General features: G+C 46.0%; 1 protein-coding gene across 1 annotated transcript in view; it reads left to right on the top strand.

Annotated features, from left to right (window-relative positions):
• The window catches only part of WNT3A (Wnt family member 3A), a 107,684-nt gene extending 100,805 nt beyond the window's left edge, over positions 1-6,879 (top strand). Inside the window, exons 3-4 of the mRNA XM_054991400.1 lie at positions 2,307-2,572; positions 6,177-6,879. Coding sequence (XP_054847375.1) covers positions 2,307-2,572; positions 6,177-6,656 — 746 coding nt within the window. The 3' untranslated portion in view covers positions 6,657-6,879. The remainder of the gene's footprint in view (positions 1-2,306; positions 2,573-6,176) is intronic.
• The last annotated feature ends 19,167 nt before the right edge of the window (positions 6,880-26,046 follow it).

Below are 26,046 nucleotides of genomic sequence, written 5' to 3'. Positions count from 1 at the left end.
GTGGTTGGCTTAGCTTTTGGACCCGAGTAATTTATCTCTTTATTCAAAACATTTTCTCATATGCCTAAAGTGGCTTACGAAAGGTAAACAACGATTTAGAGAAAATACAGCTATCAGTAAGTGCAAGGCAAACTACTTCACAGACTTACGGGCCAATATGTGGTTCAGAGATGCCTGTCCATCACACAATGACTGCAGCAGAATCTTTTTTATATTTTTTGTAATCTGCCTTGAGTTCCAAGTTAGAAAGGCAGACTATAAACGAAGTGGATAACTAAATAATAAACATCAAGTGATGACTTCCCAGATATTGTCGCGTTGGATTCTTGCTGCAGACTTCTGCATCTCCTTGCTCTTTGTTTAATTTTGAGAAATTCAAAAAATGGCAATTATGCAGAGGGGAAATGATCAGAGCAGATGGCCGGTGGAACTGCTTGCCTAGGGAAGCTGTTTACTTGCTTTCCCTGAAGGATTTCTAAAGACAAGTCTGGAGAAGTTACTGGCAGGCACGATTTAGTTCAGAGATACGACAAAACATTTTTTCCCAGTCTTGCAGGATATCTTACATTCTGCAAGTGAAGATCCACAGCAGGCTTCCCCGGGGAAACTTCCACTCTCCAACAAGTTTTGTACAGTGAATTGTCACTTTAGTATCAGAGGACCACAAAACTATTTTCCCTTTGGGCCCTTTCAGATGATCCATTTTTAACACAAGAAATGCACAGTAGTCCAGAGACATCCTTTCCAGAGACGGCTTGTCTGTTGCAAAGCAAAGCCCTAAACGTGCGGTCCCACGTGACTACAAGCCGAAAGAAAACTTCCGTAAATGGAAGCCCTTGAATCAAGCTATTAATTCCTGAAGTAGTCCAAGAACGTGGTACTCTTATCAGGGCAAACGTGTGATTTCCCCCCCCCCCCCAATATTTTAATGTTATATTTTAATGCCATTTTACTGTAACACACTAGAACCACAACAGCTTGAAACTGTAATTAAAATGTACCCTTTACTCTCAGCCTCCCAGACCCTCCTGATTAATAGCTGATTTGATGTACAAATTAAAAGTTGCAACCTTTGTTTTCACAGATCAAGCAGTAGCCTTGAAGCTTTTTAAAAAATATTTACAAACGTGTAATATTTCATGCTTGCTTTATGGTAAAATGATTATCAAAGGCTATAAGTCACAATAGCCAAATGGACCCTCCATGTTCAGAAGCAATATACCTTTAAGCAGAGCCCAAACCACAGACATAAGACCATGTCCTGCTAATAACCTTCATCAGATACTGGGCAACTGAGTTAAAGAAAAGCTGAAATATGGGTATGAAGAAACCCAGAGCAATTAAAACGAATTATTTGCAACTGCTTCATGAAAGAATATGGACGCCTTTACTCAAAAAAATAATAATCTAAGGAAAAGTAAAACAAAAATAAGCTAACCATTTCTGCCCACACTGAATGACAGTTGTATAAATAATGAAACCAACATTTCTGGTTTCCAGAATTTCCAATTTATAGAAATCAGGGCCCAGACAATCGTGCATCTCCATCGTCCATTTCATGCAAATTTCAGGATCATGCAGCCTCCCTTTGCCTTGGGGTTGTGCAACAAAGTGAGAGGGGGTTTAACCCTTCACCCTCCACTAGATTTTGCTGTCCAAAACCAGGATCCCTGCTTTGTTAGCATAAAAAAGGATCCTCTCTTCCCATATGCTCCCTTGGGCAAATTATACTGCTTAGATCATTACCTGCTAGTTGCCCCTTCCCTTAGTGTAGCTAGGCATGCCAGGTCTCCCGCTGGCAAGCTCTGTTACCCACCACCACTGCGGGCAGCAGCAGAAGAAAATAAAAAACAGCAATGTCACCAATTTCACCATATCATTTCTGGGCGCAGCCCGGAAATGACAAAATGTAGCTCTAGGAATTGCCAGAAACTCTATGGTTTTCCCAGAGCTACCCATTGCCACTTCCAGGTTGTACCTGGAAGTGATATGGTGATATTAGTGATGTCATCATCATCATCATCATCACTCACATACCCTTGTCCCCGTCCCAGCCCTCCTACCAGTTTCCTGGCTGAGCCAGGCAACCCCAACGGGCATCAACCACAAGCTGTGCTTTTTCTGGAATGCCCTGAGGAGGTGGGAGAAGTGTGGCTTCTATTTGCTGAAGCATTCATGTGTTATAAGACATCTTCCTTCAGCCCCAGACTTTATGCAGTGTGATCAGTTACCATGTTCATAGTCAAAACGAGCCCTCTTCCTCTGCAGCAATCGATTCTAACAGCCTGCCATTTCTCTCCTTGCAGCCACAAGGGAGTCCGCCTTCGTCCATGCCATCGCCTCTGCAGGGGTGGCTTTTGCAGTGACCAGATCCTGTGCCGAAGGCTCAGCCACCATCTGTGGTTGTGACACGCGTCACAAGGGTCCCCCAGGAGAAGGCTGGAAATGGGGCGGCTGCAGTGAGGATGTGGAATTTGGGAGCATGGTGTCCCGGGAGTTTGCAGATGCACGAGAGAACCGACCAGATGCTCGATCGGCCATGAACAGGCACAACAATGAGGCTGGAAGGACGGTAAGAAAAATGCACATGAACGTACATAAAGCTACCTTATATTGTCGAAGGCTTTCACGACCAGAGAATGTTAGTTGTTGTAGATTTTCCGGGCTGTATGGCCGTGGTCTTGGCACTGATGCTACACCTCTGAAGATGCCAGTCACAGCTGCTGGCGAAACATCAGGAACTACAATGCAAAAACCATGGCCATACAGCCCGGAAAATCTACAACAACTAAAGCTACCTTACTTTGAATCAAACCATTGGTCCATCAAGGACACTCAGCGGCTCCCCTGGGTCCCAGGTACAGAAACGTCTTTCACATCACCTACTGCCTGGTCCTTTTCACTGTTAGGGATTGAACCAAGGACTCTACTTGCCAAACAGATGCTCTACCCATTGAGCCACAGCTCCTCCCCAATTCCTTGTGCTTTGCTCTGTCCTTCAGCACAGCTTCCTAGTTGTCCTAACTGCCAATATCACAAGCAATGACAATAGCTCTAGGAATCACCAGAAACTCTATGCTTTTACCATAGACTTCTGGAAACTACGCTTTTACGATAGTGTTTTCAGCAATTCTTAGAGCTACTGCCATTGCTTCTGGGTTTTCCCCAGAAGTGATGTCATCACACTTGTGCCTTACTCTATGTCCTCGCCCTCAACCCTCCCACTCGTTGTCAAGCTCAGCCATGTTGCATGCCAAGTTACTTGGGGACTTGGTCTGAACTATGGAATGGAATATGGATTAGGAAAACCACCTCCCCCTGGTTTTCCTAATCTGTCTGCGAAAACTTCCAATGGTGAGCTCAAGTTCCATTGGACGTAGAATCATTTGGTAATCCTGAAGACAGCCCTTTCAGCAAAGAAAAACTGGCCCAATCCTGTGCAAGAAAGCAGGAAGAATTGCACAGTTCATGTGCAATAACCTAGTTTCTGCAGACACCCTAAGAGGTTGAGGGCCAAACTAGACGTGACGTTGTCCACGGGTCTGACACCATTTTAAAGCAATTTTAAAATGCCATGAGAGCCCAATCCTGGTCATTGTTAAATAGCTTTAAAAGGGTGGCAGCATCCATGAGTTGGACCCGTGTCTAGTTTAGCCCTGACATTCCTTCATATATGTGAAGCTGGTTTATATTGAACCAGACCTCTGGTCCATCAAGGTCAGTATTGCCTACTCAGACTGGCAGCAGGTCTCCAGGGTTATTCTCATCACCTGCTACATGACGCCAGGGACTGAACTGGGGACCTTCTGCATGCAAAGCAGACGCTGTACCACTAGGCCACATCCACCTCCCACCTACCTAGGTAGATGTCATTTATACCCCTCTCCTCCTTTAAGGAGTTCAGGCCGGTGCGGACGGCTCCCTCTCATCCATGTGCTCCTCAGTGCTCTGATCGGAGATCTTTTATTCCTCCCTGCAAGGAATCCACAGGCTACGCCAGGACGGATCACTTATATAATCCTTGTGCATTACGCATAAGAACCAGCTGAAGCCAGGCGATACTTCGGGACGGGAATCATGAAAGTGGAGCATTTGTTAATATGTTAATAGACTTAGCAGGTCTAATTCCAGGAAAGGACCAGATAGATTGACCATGCAGGGGCCGTCGAGGGGCTTGTAGTTGCACACTTGTTGCAGGATAAAGGGTAGATACTATGTAGTCTCCATGAATTCACATTTCTTTTGAAAGCCATCAGTAATGGCAGCTTCCATTCAATGAAGGGTTAGAACCATAACTCTGAGAAATTAAGAATTTCTATTTTCTACCAGTTATACCTAGGTCATGAAATCAGTTCCTTATAGAGGTGCAGATACCATGGACAGCCCAAAAGACAAATAAGTGGGTACTAGATCAAATCAAGCCTGAATTCTCCCTAGAAGCTAAAATGACAAAACTGAGGCTATCGTACTTTGGTCACATCACGAGAAGACAAGATTCTCTGGAAAAGTCAATAATGCTAGGAATAAGTAGATGGCAGTAGGAAAAGAGGAAGACCTAAAAAGAGACAGCTTGGCTCAATGAAACAAGCCACATCCTCCAGTTTGCAGGATCTGAGTAAGTCTGTTAGAGAGAGAATGTTTTGGAGGTCTTTCATTCATAGGGTTGTCATAGGTCGGAAATGACTTGATGGCACATAACACACACATAAAGGTAAGAAAGATAGTCTTGTTCATTTTCCAAAAAACCCACACAACTTCCCTTTTAAAATGAGACTTTAACTAGGTAATGAAATGGGATGAGGGTGTTTCTGAAGGGTAGTTATTTTATTGTCGTAATTATTGATCATGTTTGAATCATGTAATTGCATTATTAACTATGTAATGTCACCACACATTGTATTTATTGATCTTCCTACATGCTACTTGATGGAGACAAAATACAAATTCTCTAACAAATTTTATTTTTAAAAAAAGACAAAGCTCTGAAGCTGCTGAGGCTGGGAGACCAACAGAAGGTCAATCTGAAGCTCTGGATTCCAATCCCGACACTCTGACAACTACATCAGAGTGGATCTTTGATAACCTGATAACTGCCAGCACCAGGGGTCATTTCGTAGAAAAAGCGCAGCAGGAACTCATTAGCATAACTAATTAGCATATGCCATGTCCCTTGCCATTACCGGAAGTGTGTCATTAGCATAACTGATTTGCATATGCCACAGCCCCTGACATCACCTATCCTGGCTGTTTTGGACCCAATCCTGGCCATTCAAGGCCAAAATTGTGCCCAAAATGGCAAAAGGGGGCTGAAAATGACCAAAAAGGGGCCCAAAATGGTCAGGATCCACCACCCGCCAGAGGCCTGATCTGGGTCATTTTGAGACCAATCCTAGCTGTTTGGGGCCCAAAATGGCTGAAAGTAGCCATTTTGGGCCCATTTAGGCCCAGATCAGGACCGAAATGGCTGGGACCGGGTCAGTGCCAGGCAGGGGAGGGTTTCCCCACCTGGCTCCGACCCAATCCGGGCTGTTTTGGCCCTGATCCAGGCTGTTTCAGCCCCAATCCAGGCTGCAACAGGCCCAAAATGGCCAAAAATCAGGTGGTCGGGGCCACCTGACATGTGACCTCTTCGGAGAACTACCAGAACTGCATTCCTGCGCGTTCCCCTTCAAAATGAGCCCTGGCCAGCACAATGCCTTGGATCCCACCAAGTGTTTGTGGAAGGCACTGTTGGGTGCAAATTTTCCCCATGCTCTGCTCTCCTTTCAGCCCCTGTAAAAGAGATTCCTACAACTGCAAGGCCCAGCTAGACAAAAAGCCGTGCATGTCAGGTGCTGCAGTGAGGGGGACAGGAGATGAAATCTCCTCATGTTTCCTTTTCCTGAAGTACAGCTCTTTCGGTGGATGGAGTAGAGGGGCAATGTCACCCCCCTTTCCTCTCACTCTATGCAGGATCCACAAGTCCAGAAATCATGTTTTCAGGGGTCAAAGGTGATTGCTGGGGGAGGAGGAATGTGAAGAAAATCTTCATCTGCCAGAGCCTGAAACTTGGTGACTTGGTATAAAAGCCTATGGGGTATAAAAGTGTCAGATTTCATGATTCGTCACATGGCAGGCTAATGTTGTCTCTCCTTTTGCTCTTCTCTCCCCCTCTTATTTCTTTTTTTCTTTTTCAGTCCATTATCGACCACATGCACCTCAAATGCAAATGTCATGGCCTGTCAGGTAGCTGCGAGGTGAAAACCTGTTGGTGGTCCCAGCCTGACTTCCGGGTCATCGGCGACTATCTCAAAGACAAGTACGACAGCGCTTCGGAAATGGTCGTGGAGAAGCACCGGGAATCCCGTGGCTGGGTAGAGACGCTCCGGCCCAAATATAACTTCTTCAAAGCGCCAACTGAGAGAGACCTGGTCTACTACGAGAACTCGCCCAACTTCTGCGAGCCAAACCCTGAAACAGGCTCCTTTGGGACCCGCGACAGGATCTGCAACGTCACATCGCACGGGATAGATGGTTGTGATCTCTTGTGCTGTGGCCGTGGGCACAACACTCGGACCGAGAAGAGGAAAGAGAAGTGTCATTGCATTTTCCACTGGTGTTGCTACGTCAGCTGTCAGGAGTGCACAAGGGTCTACGACGTTCACACGTGCAAGTGAAACAGGATACCCTCCATCCTGGGAAATGAATCAGAGACAACTTGTTTTGTGGGGGGAAGTCGACTTCTTGAAATTGAATGAAATCAGACATACGCAAACAAAACCGAGGCTAAAACTGGTCGGCTAGAATAGGTCTAATTTGTTCTCAACTATCCCATTCGGAGGTTACCCTCACAACACAGAACTCCCGACAAGCCAAGGAACAAACCAGCGAACCGTTCAGTTTTCCTCCCGACATGAGATTGTGGTTAACTATTTAGCATCATAGACCTGGATATGGATAGAAGGAGGCTCTGCTCTTACCTCTTTCAACCCACGTGGCAAGACTCATGCTATTAAGTGTCCTTTGAAAGTTGTGTGTCTTCCCCAAACGTGGCCTACTTGTGCATTACAAGTGTGGACAGGGCTTCTAACACAACGGTTCTGAGTATTCTAGCTCAGTTTGTAGCACTGTATCTCAGCCACTAAGTTTCTGTGTATAGAATTAACAACAAGTGGTGTACTTCTTTTCCTCAAAGGCCCCCATTTGACGCCTTACGGGAACTGGAGGGACTTGCCGACGGCTCTCTGAAACAGCCGGACTATTTTTGCGTGAACTGGTTGATGTCGCGCCTTGTAACATATCCATAGGAAGTGACAATCCAAACTACACTTTTGCCATCAGACAGGACGGGGAACGGGTGGGGTGGCATTCACGCGGCATGCTTGCTAGACAATGTGATACAGTACACACAAGTACACACATGCACACACAGCACCAATGTGTACAAACGGCTTCACCGTGTTGAGTGGGTTGTGAAGGCTAGGAGACATTCGTGGTCTGGCTTGTAGTACGTAGGCTTCCTGCCACAGGGGAGAGGGACACAATGGTGGGCTGGGTAGCCAGACTGGCCCAAACAGTTCCCTCGGGAGCCCCATAGAGACAAAAGGCCTTCACGCACTGAGCTGATTGTTGAACCATGTTATTTCACAGTTGCAGAAAGGATGGAAAACCACATGTCTTTGCTTTCTTACCTGGGGCCGTCCATCCAAGAGAATGAGTATGAAATTGTTGGAGGAGAGTCGCGGATGCCCTTTTCTCAATGCCCGTTGTAAGCGCTCAGGCCAGGCTTCTCAATGCTCTCTCCCAAATCCACATACCCTCACGAAAATCATTGCCATTCGTTCCTTTTACACACAGGCCATCCTGAACAATAAAATCCTTCCGATCTATCCTAGTGCAATCAGTTGGCAGTTTTCCAGAGCAAAGTGTCCTCTTTCACGTTGGTGGCATATCCAAGGGCGAAGCTACAAGTGACGAATGACACTTGAACGGCAAGTGTATTTCTCCCTGTTCACTTGCGCTCCACTCAATCCACTTGCCGTTCAAGTGTCATTCGTCACTTGTAGCTTGGCCCCAAGTTACTGAAATGGCAGGCATGGAAAAAACTTTTTCCACACTTTCTGATATCTACAGTAGAGACCTTTGGGGTGCCGGTTTCACCCAAATGGCTTTCCACATTGAACACATGGATACTCCCTGGAGACAGGGATGTACGGCTCTAAGGGAACTTGCCAACTTCCTGCTAGTCAAAAAACCAAAAGGCACTGCCTATCGGAGGGAAGAACAGTAATAATATAATTTTTGTGGTTTTGTTTTAATTTATATAAAGTGCAAAAAGTGCTCAATAGTGCATAATGTCACAATAATAAATAAATTCAATAAATATATTAATTACAATCAGAGGTCATTTTGTAGAAAAAGAGCTACAGGAATTCATTAGCATAACTCATTAGCATATGCCACACCCCTTGACATCACCGGAAGTGTGTCATTGGCATAACTGATTTACATATGCCGCACCCCCTGACCTCACCTATCCTGGCTGTTCTGGACCCAATCCTGGCCATTCAGAGCCGAAATTAGGGTTGCCAGTCTCCAGGTAGAAGCTGGAGATCTCCTGGAATTACAACTGGTCTCCAGGCCACAGAGATCAGTTCACCTGGAGAAAATGGCTACTTTGGTGGGGGGGGGGGTGGACTGTATGGAATTATGCCATGCCAAGGTCTTTTCCCTCCCCAAACCCCACTTTCTCCAGGTTTCTCCAGGTTTCACCCCCCCCCCCAAGACCTCCAGGAATTTCTCAACTTGGAGCTGGCAACCCTAACCGAAATTGGGTCCAAAATGGCAAAAAAGGGGCTGAAAATGGCTGAAAAGTGGCCCAAAATGGTCAGAATTGGGCCACTGCTGAGCGGGAGAGTGATCCACCACCCATAAAAGGCCCGATCCTGGCCCTTTTGGGACCAATCCTGGCTGTTTTAGGCCAAATCCTGGCCATTTTAGGCCCAATCCAGGCCAAAACGGGCCCAAAATGGCCAAAAATCAGGTGGGCGGGGCCACCTGACATGTGACCTCTTTGGAGAACTACTGGAACTGCATTCCTGCATGTCCCCCCTCAAAATGAGCCCTGGTTACAATGATTATATCAAGCAATATAATCAGGCGCCGCCCAGTTTTGGGATAATTTTATAAAATCCCATCCACAACCAGCTTTGAGCACTAAGGCTTTATTGAATTTATGTACATCTCAGCAAGAAGGAAAAATATGTTGGAACTCTTGTGAATACCCGACAATATAAGTATTTTCCATACATCTGAAAAATAAACGAAGAAAAATATTTTTATTACAACAGAATACTAAACATGACCAGTGGTGTAGGAATGATTTTGTATGTATGATTGATTCTTTGACCTCTTCTATTTATTGCTTGATATAATCATTGTAATTAATATATTTATTGAACTTATTTATTATTGTGACCTTTTGCACTATTGAGCACTTTTTGCACTTTATATAAATTAAAACAAAACCGTAAAAATCATATTATTAGTGTTCTTCCCTCTGATAGGCAGTGCCTTTTTGTTTTTTGGTTTACTTCCGAGGAATCCCTTGTTTTGCTTTAACTGCCTGCATGTGGCTGCAGTGCTTAAGTGGATGCTTCAGGAGCTGTTCACTCCAGAGATGACGAGTTTGTGGAGGGGCGGGGCTCAGAGGTGGCCATGGACCTCAGCCTATTAGGGTCCAGCTCAACAAACCAACTGTCAATTTGGGGGTTTCTTATCTAGAATTTGACCTCTGGAGACGCTAAACATGCAATGAGACTCACAGGCCCGGTTGTGATCACTGTCCAATTTACGGTTGCTACCCTCCAGGTGGGGTCTGGAGATCTCCTGGAATTACAAGTGATCTCCAGACAACAGAGATCTGTGCCCCAAGAGAAAATGGCTGTTTTTAAGAGTGGACCCTATACCCCACTGAGCTCCCTCCCTTCCCCAAACTCTGCCTTCCCCAGACTCCAGCCCAAAATCTCTAGGAAGTTCCTAACCTAGAGTAGGCAACCCTAGTCCAATGAGATCCTCAGAAATTATAAACTCTAGGGCTTGATGTTTTCAGTATCCTGGACAGAACTGCAGTCCCCAGATATGCACAGGCATTCAGCCCAAACCCTACAAGCTTCTTTCCTCCATAATTCCCTCTGTTCTAGCAGTCTAGTAAAGACCTGGGATGAACTGGCCTACAATCAGAGCAAGATGAAGGTTTTATGGAGGAAGTGAGATGGCAAGCCGCACTGCCCACCAGCAGGAGAAAATAACATTTAAAAAGGCAATGTCGATGTTGCTGACATCACTATGTCAGCAAAAGGTAGCTCTAGGAATCAAAGGAAACTCTATGGTTTTACATCCGGGTTGTTCCAGGAAGTAAACAGGAAGTGACATAGTGATGTCTGCAATGTCTGCCTCCCACTCAAGCCAGCACTGATTTCTTTTTTGATTTCTCCCCAACCCACCTACATCTATCCTACAAAAGAATTTTGCCCAGTTACTTCCTTTTCTAACCTTCCTTTATGTTTCTGACCCTCGCTTGATTGACCCTCGCATCCCTATAGGAAAGGAGCTTTTTTTCTGCTCAAATGTCCCCTTTTGCTATGAGTTGTCCTGTCTGGGGGCAGAGGGGCATCTATCACAGCTTGCCTGTTGGCCCTTTCCTTCAGCTTGAATAGACCACTGAATTGGCTCCCTTTTTTGTGCTTGAAGTCAGAAGTCAGGGAGGGTGGAAAATTATCTGTCCAGAACAACATAACCAGAACAATGGCAAAACATTAAGAAGAATTTCCTGACAGTTAGACCCATCTCTCAGTGGAACAGGTTTCCTTGGGAGGTGGTGGGCTGGAGGTTTTTAAGCAGAGGCTAGAGGGCCATCTATGCTGATTCTGTGTACCTGGGCAGATCATAAGAGGGAGAGCAGAAAGGGTTCCATCAGGGCTTAGTTCTAGTAGTCCCTTCTTACATGCCCAGGGGAATGCCAATTGCCACCTCAGAGCAGGACCACAAGTGACACCTGACACAGGTTGGACACTGGCCAGCTTCCCTCAAGTTTTGATGGGAAATGTAGGCAGCTTGGCGGAATGTTGGACAAGTGACAGTTGAAAAGTCCATTGGACAGCAGTCGGAGAGTCAAGCTGCAAGACCAGGATGCCTACATTTCCCATCAAAACTTGAGGGAAGCTGACAAGTGTCCAACCTGTGTCAGGCGTCACTTGTGGTCCCGCTCTTAGGGTCAGGAAGCAATTTCCCTAGGCCAGTTCGGCTAGGGATCCTGACAGTGTTTTGCCATCTTCTGGGCATGGAGCAATGGTCACTGGGTGTGTGGGGGGAAGGGGAGGTAGATATGAATTTCCTGCATTGTGCAGGGGGTTGGACTAGATGACCCTGGAGGTCCATTCCAACCCTATGATTCTATGATTCTAAGAAGTCCATGTGAACTGTGGTGTGCAACAGGCATGGCCTTTCTTTCCCCCTCTTAACAATTCCATTTCTAGCTAGAAGCTAAAACAAAACCTTTCAAATGTTGTGGAAGGTTAAAATAGCATGTGAGTGGATACGTTTTCCCAAAAACTCAACTTCCGATTTGATATAAAAGGAAAATATCAAAGGGTGGGTCAGGCACATGTGTAACTTTCCCTTTGAAATAAATGGGATTTAGAAGCACTTAAGTTTGTCTGCCTGGGGTTTGGATCAAATCGCATCTAGAGGCAAAGTTATTGGGTAAAAGCTAAGATTTTCTTTGTATCCCAAAAGGACTTGAGGTAAATTTTCTGCTTTCTTCCTCCAGCAATCTCAGAGGTATGTCTAGATGGCAGAAAGGTTAGGAATCTCTTCGATTCTTCATATTCGCCCCGGGGCAGAAACACAGCTGTGATTGCAGCACGAATATGACCCGTCAGGTCTCAGAAAAGAATGAGCAGCCCCTTCTGTGCGGCCTGTTCTCCTTCCCCCTCGCTTTTGATAAGATGTTTTCTCCCATTTAGGCATCTCAGGAGGTTTTTGAAAGCCTCCACAGAAATCTCAGCAGCCCTGCTGGAGAGGTCTATTAAAATCTGCCTTTGAGTTTCCTTTTTTACCAAGTTTCTCAGCCTTATTTATTAGTATTTATTTATTAATAACTCCTGTCCTCAACAACATTCCTCCCCCACCCCTCGACAAATGGCCTTTCCCAAGCACCTTCATTGGATGGAGAGACATCAGAGGATGAATATTTGGAGCTTTGGTGTTGGGTCACCACTGAAGGGAGGCCTAGCTGATGAGAAACTTCTTCGACCACCACTCCATCTCCAAGAATCTTTGGCCCTTACAACTTCAGGAAACAAGCGCGCTTCTCGCACCTAGCAAAGTGAACGTTCTAGGCCCAAATATGCTTTAGCATTTGACTATTTCTGGGGTTGTCCTCCTCCAAGCGGCAAATGGAGTTCTCTTGGAATTACTTACAACTGACCTCCAGATTACAGGGATTAATTCCCCTGAAGAAATAGAAGCTTCGGAGGGATTCGGTAGAATCACATCCCTGCCTAAAACCCACCTTCCCCAAGCGCTGTCCTAAAATCTACAAGAATTTCCCAAGCCAAAGTTGGCATCCTTGCTTCTCACTGAACCGGTCCAATCTGTGTCTTGACTGTCCCACTTCAGCTGACAATTTACACATCTGGGGGTGGGGGGGATGATTCCTGCGTGTAGAAATCTAGCATGCTAAGGACAAGCAAGGCCAGATCTCTCCTCCCCGGTTCTAGTTTTTCCTGGGGAAGGGTTAGTTTTGTTTGGGTGAGCATTCACTAATGTCAGCTGCCACCTGTAATCGTACAAACTAGAAACCAGATGATCTTCTAAGTGAGAACTCAGCCACAGTCAGAAGTAGGATTGCCAGCCAATGGCTAGCAAGAACAGGGAGGAAATGGCACCGCACTAGCAGCGCAATGTCACTTTTGGTGAATATGGAAAAAACCCAAATCCTAGAGCATCACACATCATACTGGAGACATGACGTCACTTCCAGATATTCACCAGAAGTGACATCACACCACCAACACAGACCTATTTTTTTTTTAAAAAAAAAAATTCTCCTGTGAGCCCTCAATGGGCCACTAGAGAACAAAGAGTGGAAATGGGAGGTCTCCGTAGTCAGAAGGGCTCTCTATTTTTATTTCTTACAAAAAGTCTCACTACACTTGCATGCAGGGCTTTTCTTCTGGGAAAAGAGGAGGTGGAACTCAGTGGGTTGCCCATGGAGAAAATGGTCACATGGGTGGTGGCCCCGCCCCCTGATCTCCAGACAGAGGGGAGTTCAGATTGCCCTCCGCACCGCTTGGCAGCACGGAGGGCAATCTCAACTCCCCTCCATCTGGAGATCAGGGGACGGGGCCACCACCCATGTGACCATTTTCAAGAGGTTCCAGAACTCCGTTCCCCCGCGTTCCCCCTGCAAAAAAGCCCTGCTTGCATGGACCGTAATGTTTGTATCTGGGATCTCGTGCTCTGATAAGAAGAAACTTTCCTTCCTCCAAGCCATTTGTCACACTCCTGGTTGTTGCTGATCTTGTGCTGCATCCACACATGAAGGACGATGATGCTTTCTAAGGTTGCCAACCCCAGCCTGGGAAGTTCCTGGAGATTTGGGGACGGTGACTGTGGAAGCAGAAGTTTAGAGAAGGAGATATCAGTGGAGATGCAATGTCACAGAGCCCACCCTTTGAAGCTGCCATTTGCTTCAAGGGAATTGATATCTCTGCAGACTGGAGATAAGCAGTAATTCCAGGAGCATGCCGGGCCAACCTGGAGGTTGCCATCTTTGTTCCAGGTGAAGCCTGGAGATCTCCTAGAATTACAACTGATCTCCAATCTACAGGGATCAATCCCCCTGGAGAAAATGGCTACTTCGGAGGATGTCACTTCCTTCCCCAAACCCTGGCTTCCCCAGGCTCCACCCCCAAATCTACAGGAAATTCCCAGCCCAGAGTTGGCAGTCAAATATTCATTGCCAGCACTTACAACCATGGCCGTTTCCAGACGGCTTACCTGCCTCCGGAACGTTGCGCCATCTTGCGGGGAAACACGAAATATCGCTTTTTCTCGCGCGAGTTTTGCGCGACGTCGCGCAAAACTCGCGTGAGAAAACGCGATATTTCGCATTTTCCCTGCAAGATGGCGCAACGTTCCGGAGGCAGGTAAGCCGTCTGGAAACGGCCCATGTGCTTCCATAATCCAAGTGAAGCAAAGGCATCAGAAAATCAGAGATGCTGTTAAAGACAGCAGGATTTGCCTCCAAGGAACACACGTTTCTCCTTTCCTCTTTTTTATCCTTACAACTCTGAGAGGCACATTAGGCTGAGAAAGAGGCAGAGAGGGACTGAATGAACGTCACCCCATGAGTCTCGTGGCAGTGTGGAGTTTTGAACCCCCATCTCCAAGTCCCAATATTCTAACCATTACACCACACTGATAAAGAGATGGGAGACAGAGACACATGTGACATACAGGGGGCTATCTACATAGACGTTCTCCTGCGCAAGTTCCAGGGCACTGGACAGGTGCTGGGCAGCAGCTCGGCAGTCTGTGCTACCATTGCCTGTGCCTCAACCAAACTCCTGAAGTTTGCATTACATTTTCGTTGCATATCCCAACTCATTAAGTAGTTCAGTCCTTAGATGTCGCCCCTGAAACGAAACTTCGAATGATACCCTCCAGCCATGAGTTGGGGCTACTACACCTTTATGTCGATATCAAGACTGGAGACTGGAAAATATTGAGACTGAAGGTTGGGTGCCTGCCAATTGGCATCCGCTACCTGCAGCATCTCCTTCCCCTTGCTCTGTGGTACAGCCGGTCCCGTTCGCCAGCGTCCTAGCATTCGCCCGTTTCCTGTTCAGTCTCTATTTCCTCCGAATGCACATCTTATGAAAACAGACAAAACCCTGAAATTCCAAAGCTATTGTACAAAGTAGTCACTTATTTGCTTTTTTCCCTCTTTTTTTTTTGTTGGTCTTTTGTTAAGTTTGATGGGTTTTTTATGATTATTTATTTTATGAACAAATGTATATATTAGCAAGAGAATATATTTGCAGAAATAACTCCTTGGGGACCATGTTGTCAATCTGCGACTGCAGTTGTCAATCTCAGTTAGCATCAACCCAGCCGTTCTGTGCATGGAACTTGGCATGAACGGGGCTACCCCGTTGAATCGCTCTACCTGTGTGCTGGAAATGCTCACAAAATGTCTTCAAAAACAAGGCAAACCCTCATACATATCTGAACTCCACAGACCCTTCCGGATCACGACTTTCTGTCTTTTTATCTATCCTGTTTTCTACTGACAACCTGCTAGTGAAATCTTGGGGTTTTTTGTTTTGTTTTGGTACCAGTTATTTCATAGATGTGTTAACTTTATAATGAAAATTAAAAAATGCATTAATTTTAATACTCGCTCATCTTAACAATTGTTTGTTTCACGAAAGGAGGTACATGACGGTAGGCTAGTTTCAGTGCTGCCTACTGCCAGGGAGCAGACGGAGCCTTTGTGAAGATTCATCAGCGAATCTTTTAGCAGTTTATTTTATTTTATTTATGTCATTTATAGTCTACCTTTCTCACTGAGACTCAAGGCGGATTACATAGTGTGAGATTAGTACAGTCAGTATCAAGGACGTTTCAATAAAAATGCCATAGGATACATAAATGCAAGTTTATAAAGATGTAACATCAGCAGAAATCCAACACAGAGTTGAAAAAATGCTGAAACGGAGCATAAGAAATTATAAGGATGACATTAAACAACATAGAACTGCCCAATAAGATCACATTTAAAGCAACAGATAGTACATAGTAGCACATACTTGAAGCAACAGGTAGGACATAAGGCCACAGATACTACATAGTGGTGGAGTCTTTGATATCTGCCTCCAGTTTATTTTAAAGCACCTTTCAGCTCCTCCAGAGCTAATTTGTATACCCCCTGGTATATGACAACTGCAGTGTGATGGGATAACAGAGTTGTTTCGGTGCATGTTGGTTCACAATCCGCTCGTGCTATACGCTGAAAAAAATAAAGGGAAAAGTGTACACATCAGCAGTCAAATCTTGCACTCCACAAGTTCGTCATCTGAGTTCAGGTTGATTTTCTACTGGTTAGATGAGATTTCATTCAAGGAATCCTGAAAACTACAGTTTAGCAAGGTCCCCATACAGAACAGCTCTTCCTACATTTCTTTAGGAAGAGGGAACAAGCCTGAAACCGTTTGAGGGTTTCTACCATCGGGTGGATCTATCATCCGAGTAATGAACATAGCATTGTGTGTTATTTATGGTTTTAATGTAAGATGGTAACGTAAATCTAATATTGATGTTATCTGTTCTGAGCCCGTTAGCTGGAAGAGCTAACGGGCTCAGAAGAGCTAACGGGCTCAAAGCTAACGGGCTCAAAATCAAATAAGATGTCATCTCCAGGTTAGAAGTCAACAAAGGCCAGAAGTCACCCCGAACGTAATGAAACCGCAAAGGATCCTGGAGAGGAGACGACTGAGATATGATAACCATCTTCAAGTACTTGAAGGGCTGTCATATAGAGGACGGCGCAGCGTTGTTTTCTGTTACCCCAGAAGGTCGGACCAGAACCAACTGGTTGAAACAAAATCAAAAGAGTTTTCAACTAATTGCCACTTTGGGGTCAGGAAGCAATTTTCCCCAGGCCAGTTTGGCTAGGGATCCTGACAGTGTTTTGCCATGGGGCGGGGGGAGGTAGATGTGAATTTCCTGCATTGTGCAGGGGGTTGGACTAGATGACACTTAGAGTTCCCTTCCAACCCTATGATTCTATGAAACGACAGAATTTGAGTCCAGTGGCACTTTAGAGACCCCCAAGATTTTCAGGAGAGACAAAGCTCCTTTCTTCAGAGCTCTGATTCTCAAATGCTCATATCCTGAAAATCTTGTTGGTCTCTCGGGTGCCACTGGACTCGAATCCTGCTGTTCTACTGCAGACCGACACGGCTATCTACCTGAGCCTGAAACGATGCAGAGAGTCCGTGTATCCATGTGTTCGTATAAGGCCCAGTTCTCCCGCAGCAGTTCTAAAGCCCTACTGGCACCCTTAACGTTGGTTCTCTTTGTTTGTGAGAATGCAGCTTTAGAATGTCACCAGAGACCGCCTGAGATTTGGAATCTGCTTGCTGAGGACTTCTTCCCGTGATGGCAGCTGGTGGTGATTCAATGTGTGTGTTCCATTGTCAACGCACTCGCAGCAGGCACCCAGCCAGAATGCATGCCTCAGGGCTACAATCCACTCTGGGGCTTATGTGCCTGCTTGCGTGCATGCGTGTGTGCGCGTGTGTCAGCAGGTGAAAAGTGTTAAGTAATGAACTCTGTGATGAGTGTTAAGGAAAGGTCAACACAGTCCCTCAGATGGTTGGCTCGGAGCAAGGGGAATGAAGCAACGGAGACTTCTGCTCCTTATTGAAAACAGTCACAACAGACTAGAGTGTTGAAACAATCTTTCCATGGCCTCCTTGACCCACACCTGGGTGGGCATAGCATCAGCTCCCCCCACCCCCCTCTTAGAGATTGCGTCTGCCTAACTACCACTGGTGACACCAGCCCGAGACTGAATTACCCACGTACGAGGGCTGAATGTCCAGTTCTCATGAGCTTAAGTTATACTGAAAACATGGAGTCCAGTAACACCTTCAAGACTAACCAACTTTATTGTAGCATCAGCTTTCAAGAACCACAGCTCTCTTTGTCAGATGATGCATCTGACGAAGAGAGCTGTGGTTCGCGAAAGCTGATGCTACAATAAAATTGGTTAGTCTTAAAGGTGCTACTGGATTCCTTACTATTTTGCAACTACAGACTAACATGGCTAACTCCTCTGAATCTATGACTGAAAGCATGGACAATGGAACATGTGATTTAAAACCCACATTTATCATGGTAATGGTCTCGTTTCTAAAATAATTTTTTTTTAAAAAAAATTGTCATTTATGCTCTGTCTTTCTCCCTGAGACTCAAGGCGGATTACACAATGTGAGATTAGTACAGTCAGTACCAAATACAATTTCATAAACAATGCCGTAGGGTAAATAAAAACAAGTTTACAAAGACATAACACCAGCAAGAATCCAATACAGAGTTGAAGAAATGCTGAAACAGAACATTAGCAATTCTAGGGCTGACATTAGACCACATGAAACACAAGTAGCTCATAGGAGCATATATTTAAAGCAACAGATTATATGTAAGGCAACATAGTGGTGAAATCTATGGTTTCTAACTCATTAGCGAAACATCTGGGATCCCTTTTCTACAACCCCACCCTCTTAGCTGAGAAAAAAAAGGCCTTTTTGAATAATTCGGTTTTACGGTGGGGGCTCTCCTGACCTCAGGCAGGCCGTTCCACAGGGTAGGGGCCACCACAGAGCAAGCCCGTATATGGGCTGCTGTTGATTATACATTATAATTTACCTTATACTGTCAAGTATGATTTGTTACAAACATGGCCCTGAGGTCTCCATGGTATACGTTTGCCACATCAAAGGCTGAGGGAAGACAAGGCCCATTTTCTTCGACCAGAGGTGTGAGATTTGACTTGGCTTGGGGAAAAAAAAAAAACACAAGTGCCAACAACACTCCAAAAGAGCAGCATGGGTGGGGGGCTCATAGTTATGCAAGAGTTTGTCCCACCCACCTGCCCGGCATCTTTGAGTAGGTGTCTCCTGTCAGGTGAGGAAGGAGGCATTCGAGCTGTTCTGAATGGAAGGCAATCGGACCGCCTTGGGTGTTTTCACACAGTTAGGGAAGAGGCCAACTTCACTACTAGTTCTCTCCGTCCTCCCCCCGCCCCCCCCCCCGCCCCACCCCCAGGACCTCCTCCTCCATTTCACACCATCTCAACTACCTGCTAATGTTTCCATTTCCCTTCAGCCCAGAAAGCAAGAGGGGAGGGCGGGATGAATTGGGGAGGGGGGGTTCTTGAAGCCCAAAGTCATAAAGTCCTTTCAAAGAGAATGATGGATGCCAGCTTTCTTTTTACAATGCCCAGCTGTTTTTCTCGGTGATGTGTGTGTTATGTGCCATCAAGTCGCCTCCGACCTATGGTGACCCTATGAAGGAAAGACCTCCAAATGTCCTTTCATTAACAGACTTGCTCAGATCCTGCAGACTGGAGGACGTGGCTTCTTTTATTGAGTCAAGCATCTCATTTTAGGTCTTCCTCTTTTCCTAGTGCCTTCTACTTTTCTTTGTGTTTTTGGCTGCCCGTGGTATCTGCAAAACTCTCCTCCAGCACCACATTTCAAATGAATCCATTTTCTTCCTGTCGGTTTTCTTCACTGTCCAACTTTCTCATTCATCCATAGCAATGGGGAATACCATAGTTTGGATTATCTTGATCTTGGTTCCCAGAGATACATCTTTTATCTTTGTCTTGGAGATAGCTGCACTGAGGGCCAAGCTACAAGTGACGAATGACACTTGAACAGCAAGTGGATTGAGTGGAGAGCAAGTGAACAGGGAAGAATACACTTGCTGTTCAAGTGTCATTCGTCACTTGTAGCTTGGCCCTGAGAGTGTTTGTTTCCCTTACCTGCATCGTGGCACAATGCAGGACTGGCTGTAAGGTCCTTGTTGGCGCAGCGTGGTCAGAACTGTGGCTGAGCTAAGAATGAGGCTCCTACACACGAACAGCACTTAGGTGTAAGTAGAGTTTATTTCCGGTGACTATTTACAGATTCTTGTTCCCAGCGTCAAAGTGCTTCGCCTAGCAGCTGACGGAACAAGGCCCACCCCAGCACAAGACTCTGCCGGCTTATATCCCCCAGTAGCACCTCCCAGTGTCCAATCACAGCATAGCTTCTTTGTCAGGTGATGTTCTTGCATCATCCAGGACCTGATCTTGCATCATCCAAGACCTGTCAAATAGATCTTTTACATCTACAGTAACATGACAGATGCAAACAGCAAGACACAGACATGCTTCTTGACTCACTAGCTCAACAGTCCTAGACTGCACAGCTGATCGATTAGAGATCAATGCCTTTCGGACAGCATCTGAGGCCCCATTCACAACTGTAACACTGAGTTTCCCCCCATAGTACTAGTGAAGCAGCCCTGACCTGGGCCGTTTCCAGACGGCTTACCGGCCCCCGGAACGTCGCGCCACGGTGCGGGGAAAACGCGAAATATCGCATTTTATCGTGCGAGTTTTGCACGACGTCGTGCGACGTCGTGCAAAACTCGTGCGAGAAAACACGATATTTCGTGTTTTCCCCGCACCGTGGAGCGACGTTCCAGGGGCCGGTAAGCCGTCTGGAAACGGCCCTGGATACCCCAGGTGAGCCTGATCTTTATTGTGGGAACTCTATACTCTGATAGGAAAGGAGGGCAGATAGATCCTAACTACCTATCTAGTCTAAGGATGGACATGGATGGCAGAGCAAGGCCTGCATCCGCACTGCCAAGATGGAGGGAGGAGAAGGAGAGAGGTGTTGCCTGGAACAAAGACAGGAAGAGGAGGAGTGAGAGGGAGGAAGTCAGGAGGAGGAAATCCTGAGAATAGCAGTCTGCATATCAAAGGATAGTCTGAGCAGTAAACAGAGTGCCCTGTCCTCTTTATCTTTCTAACTCTTTGGATCGTCCCCCTCTGAAACCTGAGGAAAGGGACAGGACTGAATCTTCCTCTTCCAACAGGATCTGAACCAGTTGGGATTTGAGAGCCAGTTTGGTGGCTTAAGAGCAGCAAGACTCTAATTTGGAGAACCGGGTTTGATTCCCCGCTTCTCCACTTGAAACCAGCTGGGTGACCTTGGGTCAGTCTCAGCTCTCTCAGAGCTCTCTCAGCCTCACCCGCCTCACAGGGTGTCTGTTGTGGGGACACAAAGGGAAGGTGATTGTAGGCCTTCTTCGGGTAGTGAAGGGTGGGGTATAAAAGCAGCACTTCGTCTTCTAACCTGGATCTCCCAGCTTCTGTTCTATGCTCTATCCACTGCTCTAGCTTTCAAGCTTGTGAATTTCCCACTTTCAACACAAACGTTTCTTAGGGACGAGACTGCCAGAACTTTGGGCTTGACTCATGCTTTTCGCCTGTCTTCATGCGGTCTGCCTCGCAGACAAAGCCCTGGTTAGTAGCTCTTTCACCATATTTTCCTTGACGTTCTAAATCATCTTCCGCTGTAGACAACTATAAATCAAGATAATGAAGGAGAATTATTATAAATCACAACATGCCATCCTCTTCATCTTTTAACAATTAAGCTCTTTTTCATTCCCTTCATTTGAATGCCCTCTGCGGAGGAAACTACTGTTACCACCATACGGCATGATCCTCGAGACCAGAGGTTTACTCACTGTGTAACAAAAGACACCCCAAAACTTCCCTTATTCCTCTTTCTCCTTTATCCAGTTCCTTCCAGTTCCATCGCAGGCTTCTTAATCCCTCTGCAATGTTGGCATTTTTCAGAATTCCTCCAGTTGCCTATTAAAAAATATGCCCCACAACTCTCCAATGCCATGTTTTGGAAACTCTCCAGTTTCCTACCCCTTACTATGAACAACCAACAAAAAAGGCAAAAATTCCACTAGGGCTTGGGGTTTTTTGAGCAGGGACCTGAGCTGGGTCTACAAAATAATGCATGGTGCAGACAGAGCAGACAGAGATAAAATGTTCTCTCTCCCTCATCAAACCAGGATGCCGACATTTCCCATCAAAACTTGAGGGAAGCTGACAAGTGTCCAACCTGTGTAAGGCGTCACCTGTAGCTTGGCTCTCACAAAAGGAAAATGATTATTCGGGAACCTTGTTGTTTTAAGACGTGAGTGGTCTGTTTTGTGTTTTTTATGCTGTGTTTTTATGCTGGGCTGGGTTTTTAATCTCCTGGAATGTTTTGTTTTTTAAGCCACTTCAGGCAGGCTCCTGGAGAGGCGTCATGAAACTTTTCTGAATAAATAACAAATTAGCAGATTCAAGATGCACAAAAGGAAGTTCTATATCGTACAGTAAACAGTTGACTTGTGGAACTCCATACCATGAGACATGGTGATAGCCGCTGGCTTAGATGGATTTTTAAAGGAGGGGGGGGTAGACAGAATTATTGGCTTTTAGCCACAATAGCGAAATGGTCCTCTAGGTCATATGCTGGAGAGCAGGCAGTAAGGGTGGGCTGTTACCTGCCGGCCCTGCTTGCCGACTTCCTTGAGGCGTCTGAATGGCCAATGGAGGAAACATCTGCTAGCTCAGAGCCAAGCTACAAGTGACGCCTTACACAGGTTGGACCCTTGTCAGCTTCCCTCAAGTTCTGATGGGAAATGTAGGCAGCTTGGCGGAATGTTGGACAAGTGACCATTGAAAAGTCCATTGGACAGCAGTTGGAGAGCCAAGCTGCAAGACCAGGACGCCTACATTTCCCATCAAAACTTGAGGGAAGTTGACAAGTGTCCAACCTGTGTCAGGCGTCACTTGTAGATTGGCTCTCAGATTCAGTGAGTCTACTCTTATACCTGTGGGGTAGTTCTTACGGAAGTAGTTCATCTATGTCAGGATCGAACCACTTCTGCATGAAGGGGAAGGAGGCTCATGTGGCCAAAGGCTCCTCTATACAAAACAGTTCCTTCTCGTTAGAAAACTCAAAGGCCAGAGAGAATGCTGCTGCACGTGTCTTAACTGGAGCTTCGTGGAGGACACACATTACGCCTATCTTGCAGCAGCTTCACTGGCTCCCAGTAGAATTCTGGATCCAGTTCAAGGTGTTGGTTTTGACCTATAAAGCCCTAAACGGACTGGGACCAGCATACCTAAGGGACCATCTCGCCCTGTATGTGCCCCAGAGAGCACTTTGTTCAACCGGAAAACATCTACTGGCCCTAGGGAGACTCGGCTGGCCTCTACCAGGGCCAGGGCCTTTTCGGTCCTGGCCCCAACTTGGTGGAACTCTCTGCCTGAGGGCACTCGTGCCTGCCAGGATCTTGTATCATTTAGGCGGGCCTGTAAGATAGAGATGTTCTGCCGAGCCTTCCACTGGTCTCCCTCTACAAGGGGTATGGCGAGTCCACTCCCGCTGGTTGCCCCAAAAGGGGCACAGTATTTTATCTGTTGCTGTTTTTATGATTGATTTTAAGTTGTATTTTAATCAATGTTTTACGTCACCCTGAGCCCACTCGCGAGGAGGGTGGGTTAAAAATAAAATAAAATAAAATACAAAATTGATGATGATGATGATGATGATAAGGGTCATAGCCTATCCTGAGCCTTGACATGCTAGATTTCTATGTGCAGGGAAGGGAGGGTTAGGTCAGTCTTCAGGTCAGTAACAGCTCTCTCAGAGCTCTCTCAGCCCCACCCACCTCACAGGGCAATTGTTGTGGGGATAATAATAACACACTTTGAGAGGCAGTTTTGTGTAGTGGTTAAGAGGGGCAAGACTCTAATCTGGAAAACTGGGTTTGATTACACACTGCCCCACTTGAAGCCAGCTGGGTGACCTTGGGTGGGTCAGTCTCAGAGCTTTCTCAGCCCCACCCACCTCATAGGGTGAGGACTGGGGAGAGAAAAGACCTCAGCAGGATATAGAGCCATTGAGTCTACCCCAAGAAGCCACTATTTTCTCTAGGGAAACTGTTCTCTGATGTCTGGAAATCACTTGCAATTCCAGATTTCCAGGCTCCTCCTGGAGGTTGGCAACCCTAGCTTCACCACTCTCTGTGGACTGGAAGGCCAGAAGCCATCCTTTGCCCTCTGACTTGTACACCCTAAGGAAAAAAAAGGGGGTGTGGAGGAAAGTCCCCACAAACTCAACCCATTCTATCTTTACTGCAGATTGATGTAACACACCCTTATACATTGGAAACCAAGCCTCAGAGCCAAGCTACAAGTGACGCCTGACACAGGTTGGACACTTGTCAGCTTCCCTCAAGTTTTGATGGGAAATGTAGGCGTCCTGGTTTTACCGCTTGGCTCTCCATTACAGCTGCAAGACCAGGATGCCTACATTTCCCATCAAAACTTGAGGGAAGCTGACAAGTGTCCAACCTGTGTCAGGCGTCACTTGTAGCTTGGCTCTCAGAGTACAACAGTAAATGAAGAGCATTGTGTGAATGCAGTCCTGGGTCTACTGCAATAATTGTATTTTATCACACAATACTAGAACTCTAGATATATAAATATAATAAATTAAATTAAATTAAATTAAATTAAATTAGATAAAACACCGGGAGCATTTCGTGATTGGTTTCTATATGTGTGGGTGTGTTTGATCATAAATTGTTTACAACTGACCACTGAGGAAGGCCTGAGGGCTGAAACGCGTCTGTTTTTTTTACTGTGCCTTGGTCTATTTGTGTTGGTCATTGCACTGTACCATCATCTGTACCTTGAGATGTTTTAGCAAGTTTTAGCATATGCGTGTAGCCTGCCATTCAGGCCTTATGTTTTAAACTTGTTTTTAATCTACATTTGTGCACATTTATAATAAAGATTTTCTAATATAGTTTTAGGTTGTCACTTCAACCCCTCTATTTTGTACACCCTAAACTTAGACCTGACCTGAATGTCAACCCGGAGCATGGTTTCTGGAAAGCGACTCAGAACCGTCTTCCAAGGTAGGAGCTGGGGTGTGATTGCACACAGAGGGTTAAACGCCAGTCGACCAAATGCAGGAGGACTTCATAACGACTTGTTGCTTACCGCAAGGCTCTCCTGGAGTAATGCAGCGCAAGAAAAAACACGTCAAGAAATGTCAGAAAAATGTAGTGCACAGAAATTAAAGGTGGGGGGGGATAATAGTGTGGAACCTTCATTAGGAGTTAGCTCTGGGCAATTATGTTTCTGGCTGATAGGCAGAGACATAAAATTTTGGAATTTGCAGCTCATGAAATATTTGTTTCTCCCTGCTGACCCTGAAAGTTTCACTCTTTGACCCTGCTATTATCCCCTATTCTCCTCCCCTTCCCAAACCTTGGGATCTTGCTATAGCACTGGTGTAGCTCTGGTGGTAAGGGAAGGCTTAGATAGCAGCCCGCAATCATATTGGCGCTTATTTGGAAGTCAGTTCTGTTGGATCAAGTGGAACTGGTTTCTCGGTAAGTGCGCACAGGACTGATCTCTGAGTTTATTAAGCAAAATTCACCGGAGGCCATCATTATATGCGCAAGTTAAATTCAAAGGCAAAACCACCCTCTGTGAGGCGAATCTAAACAACAGCTGAGAATTACCTTTTGGATCAAAGGATAAAAACCCACCCCATCCTGCTCACAGAATTTCAGGGCAATGCACTAAACAGGTTATCACGCATTGCATAAAAAATTTAAGAAAGATACAAAATTTGAGAGAATTAATGAGTTACCAGTAACGGTCGGTAGAAAGTATGATACCTTTAGGTCTGTCAGTATTTTCTTTCTTTGTCTTTCAATAAACCAAACCGGCATATCCTGCCACTTAGAGACAGAGCAAGAGAGAAGACCTGGCTATAATCACTTGGGTAATCCTGGGCAGGTCACTTTCTCCCAACCTAACCTACCCCACAGGGATGTCGTGAGGATGAAAAGAAGGAGGGGTGCCTGTGTAGGGTTGCCAGGTCCAGGATGGGGAATTCCTGGAGATTTTGGGGGTGGAGCCTGGAAAGAGTGGAGTTTGGGGAAGGGAGGGGCCTCAATGGGGTATAATGCCATACAGTCCACCCTCCAAAGCAGCCATTTTCTCCAGGGGAACAGATCTCTGTGGACTGGAGATCAGTTGTAATTCCAGGAGATCTCCAACCACCATCTGGAGGCTGGCAACCCTATGCCTGCAGTGCCATATAGTAAAAGTAGAGAATGGGCATGAACCGAAATACGAACCAAAATTAAGCACGAATCAGGCCGGTTTGTGGTTTGCGAACTGCGGTTCATCAGATCCCATTTCTGACAAACCACCACGAACTTTTAGGCTGGTTTGTTTGGTTCATTTTTGGGTTCATGACTGAAGACAGCCTGGTGCCAATCTATCCGTTTCCTAGGCAACAGGGGATGGACTTCCTGCAGATCTTCTGCTGACCCAGAAGT

This window comes from Eublepharis macularius, chromosome 11 (genome assembly GCF_028583425.1).
Source record: "Eublepharis macularius isolate TG4126 chromosome 11, MPM_Emac_v1.0, whole genome shotgun sequence".
Classification (NCBI taxonomy): Eukaryota; Metazoa; Chordata; class Lepidosauria; order Squamata; family Eublepharidae; genus Eublepharis; species Eublepharis macularius.
Note: the sequence above shows the minus strand (reverse complement) of the source record. Positions and strands in the feature narration are given on the sequence as shown.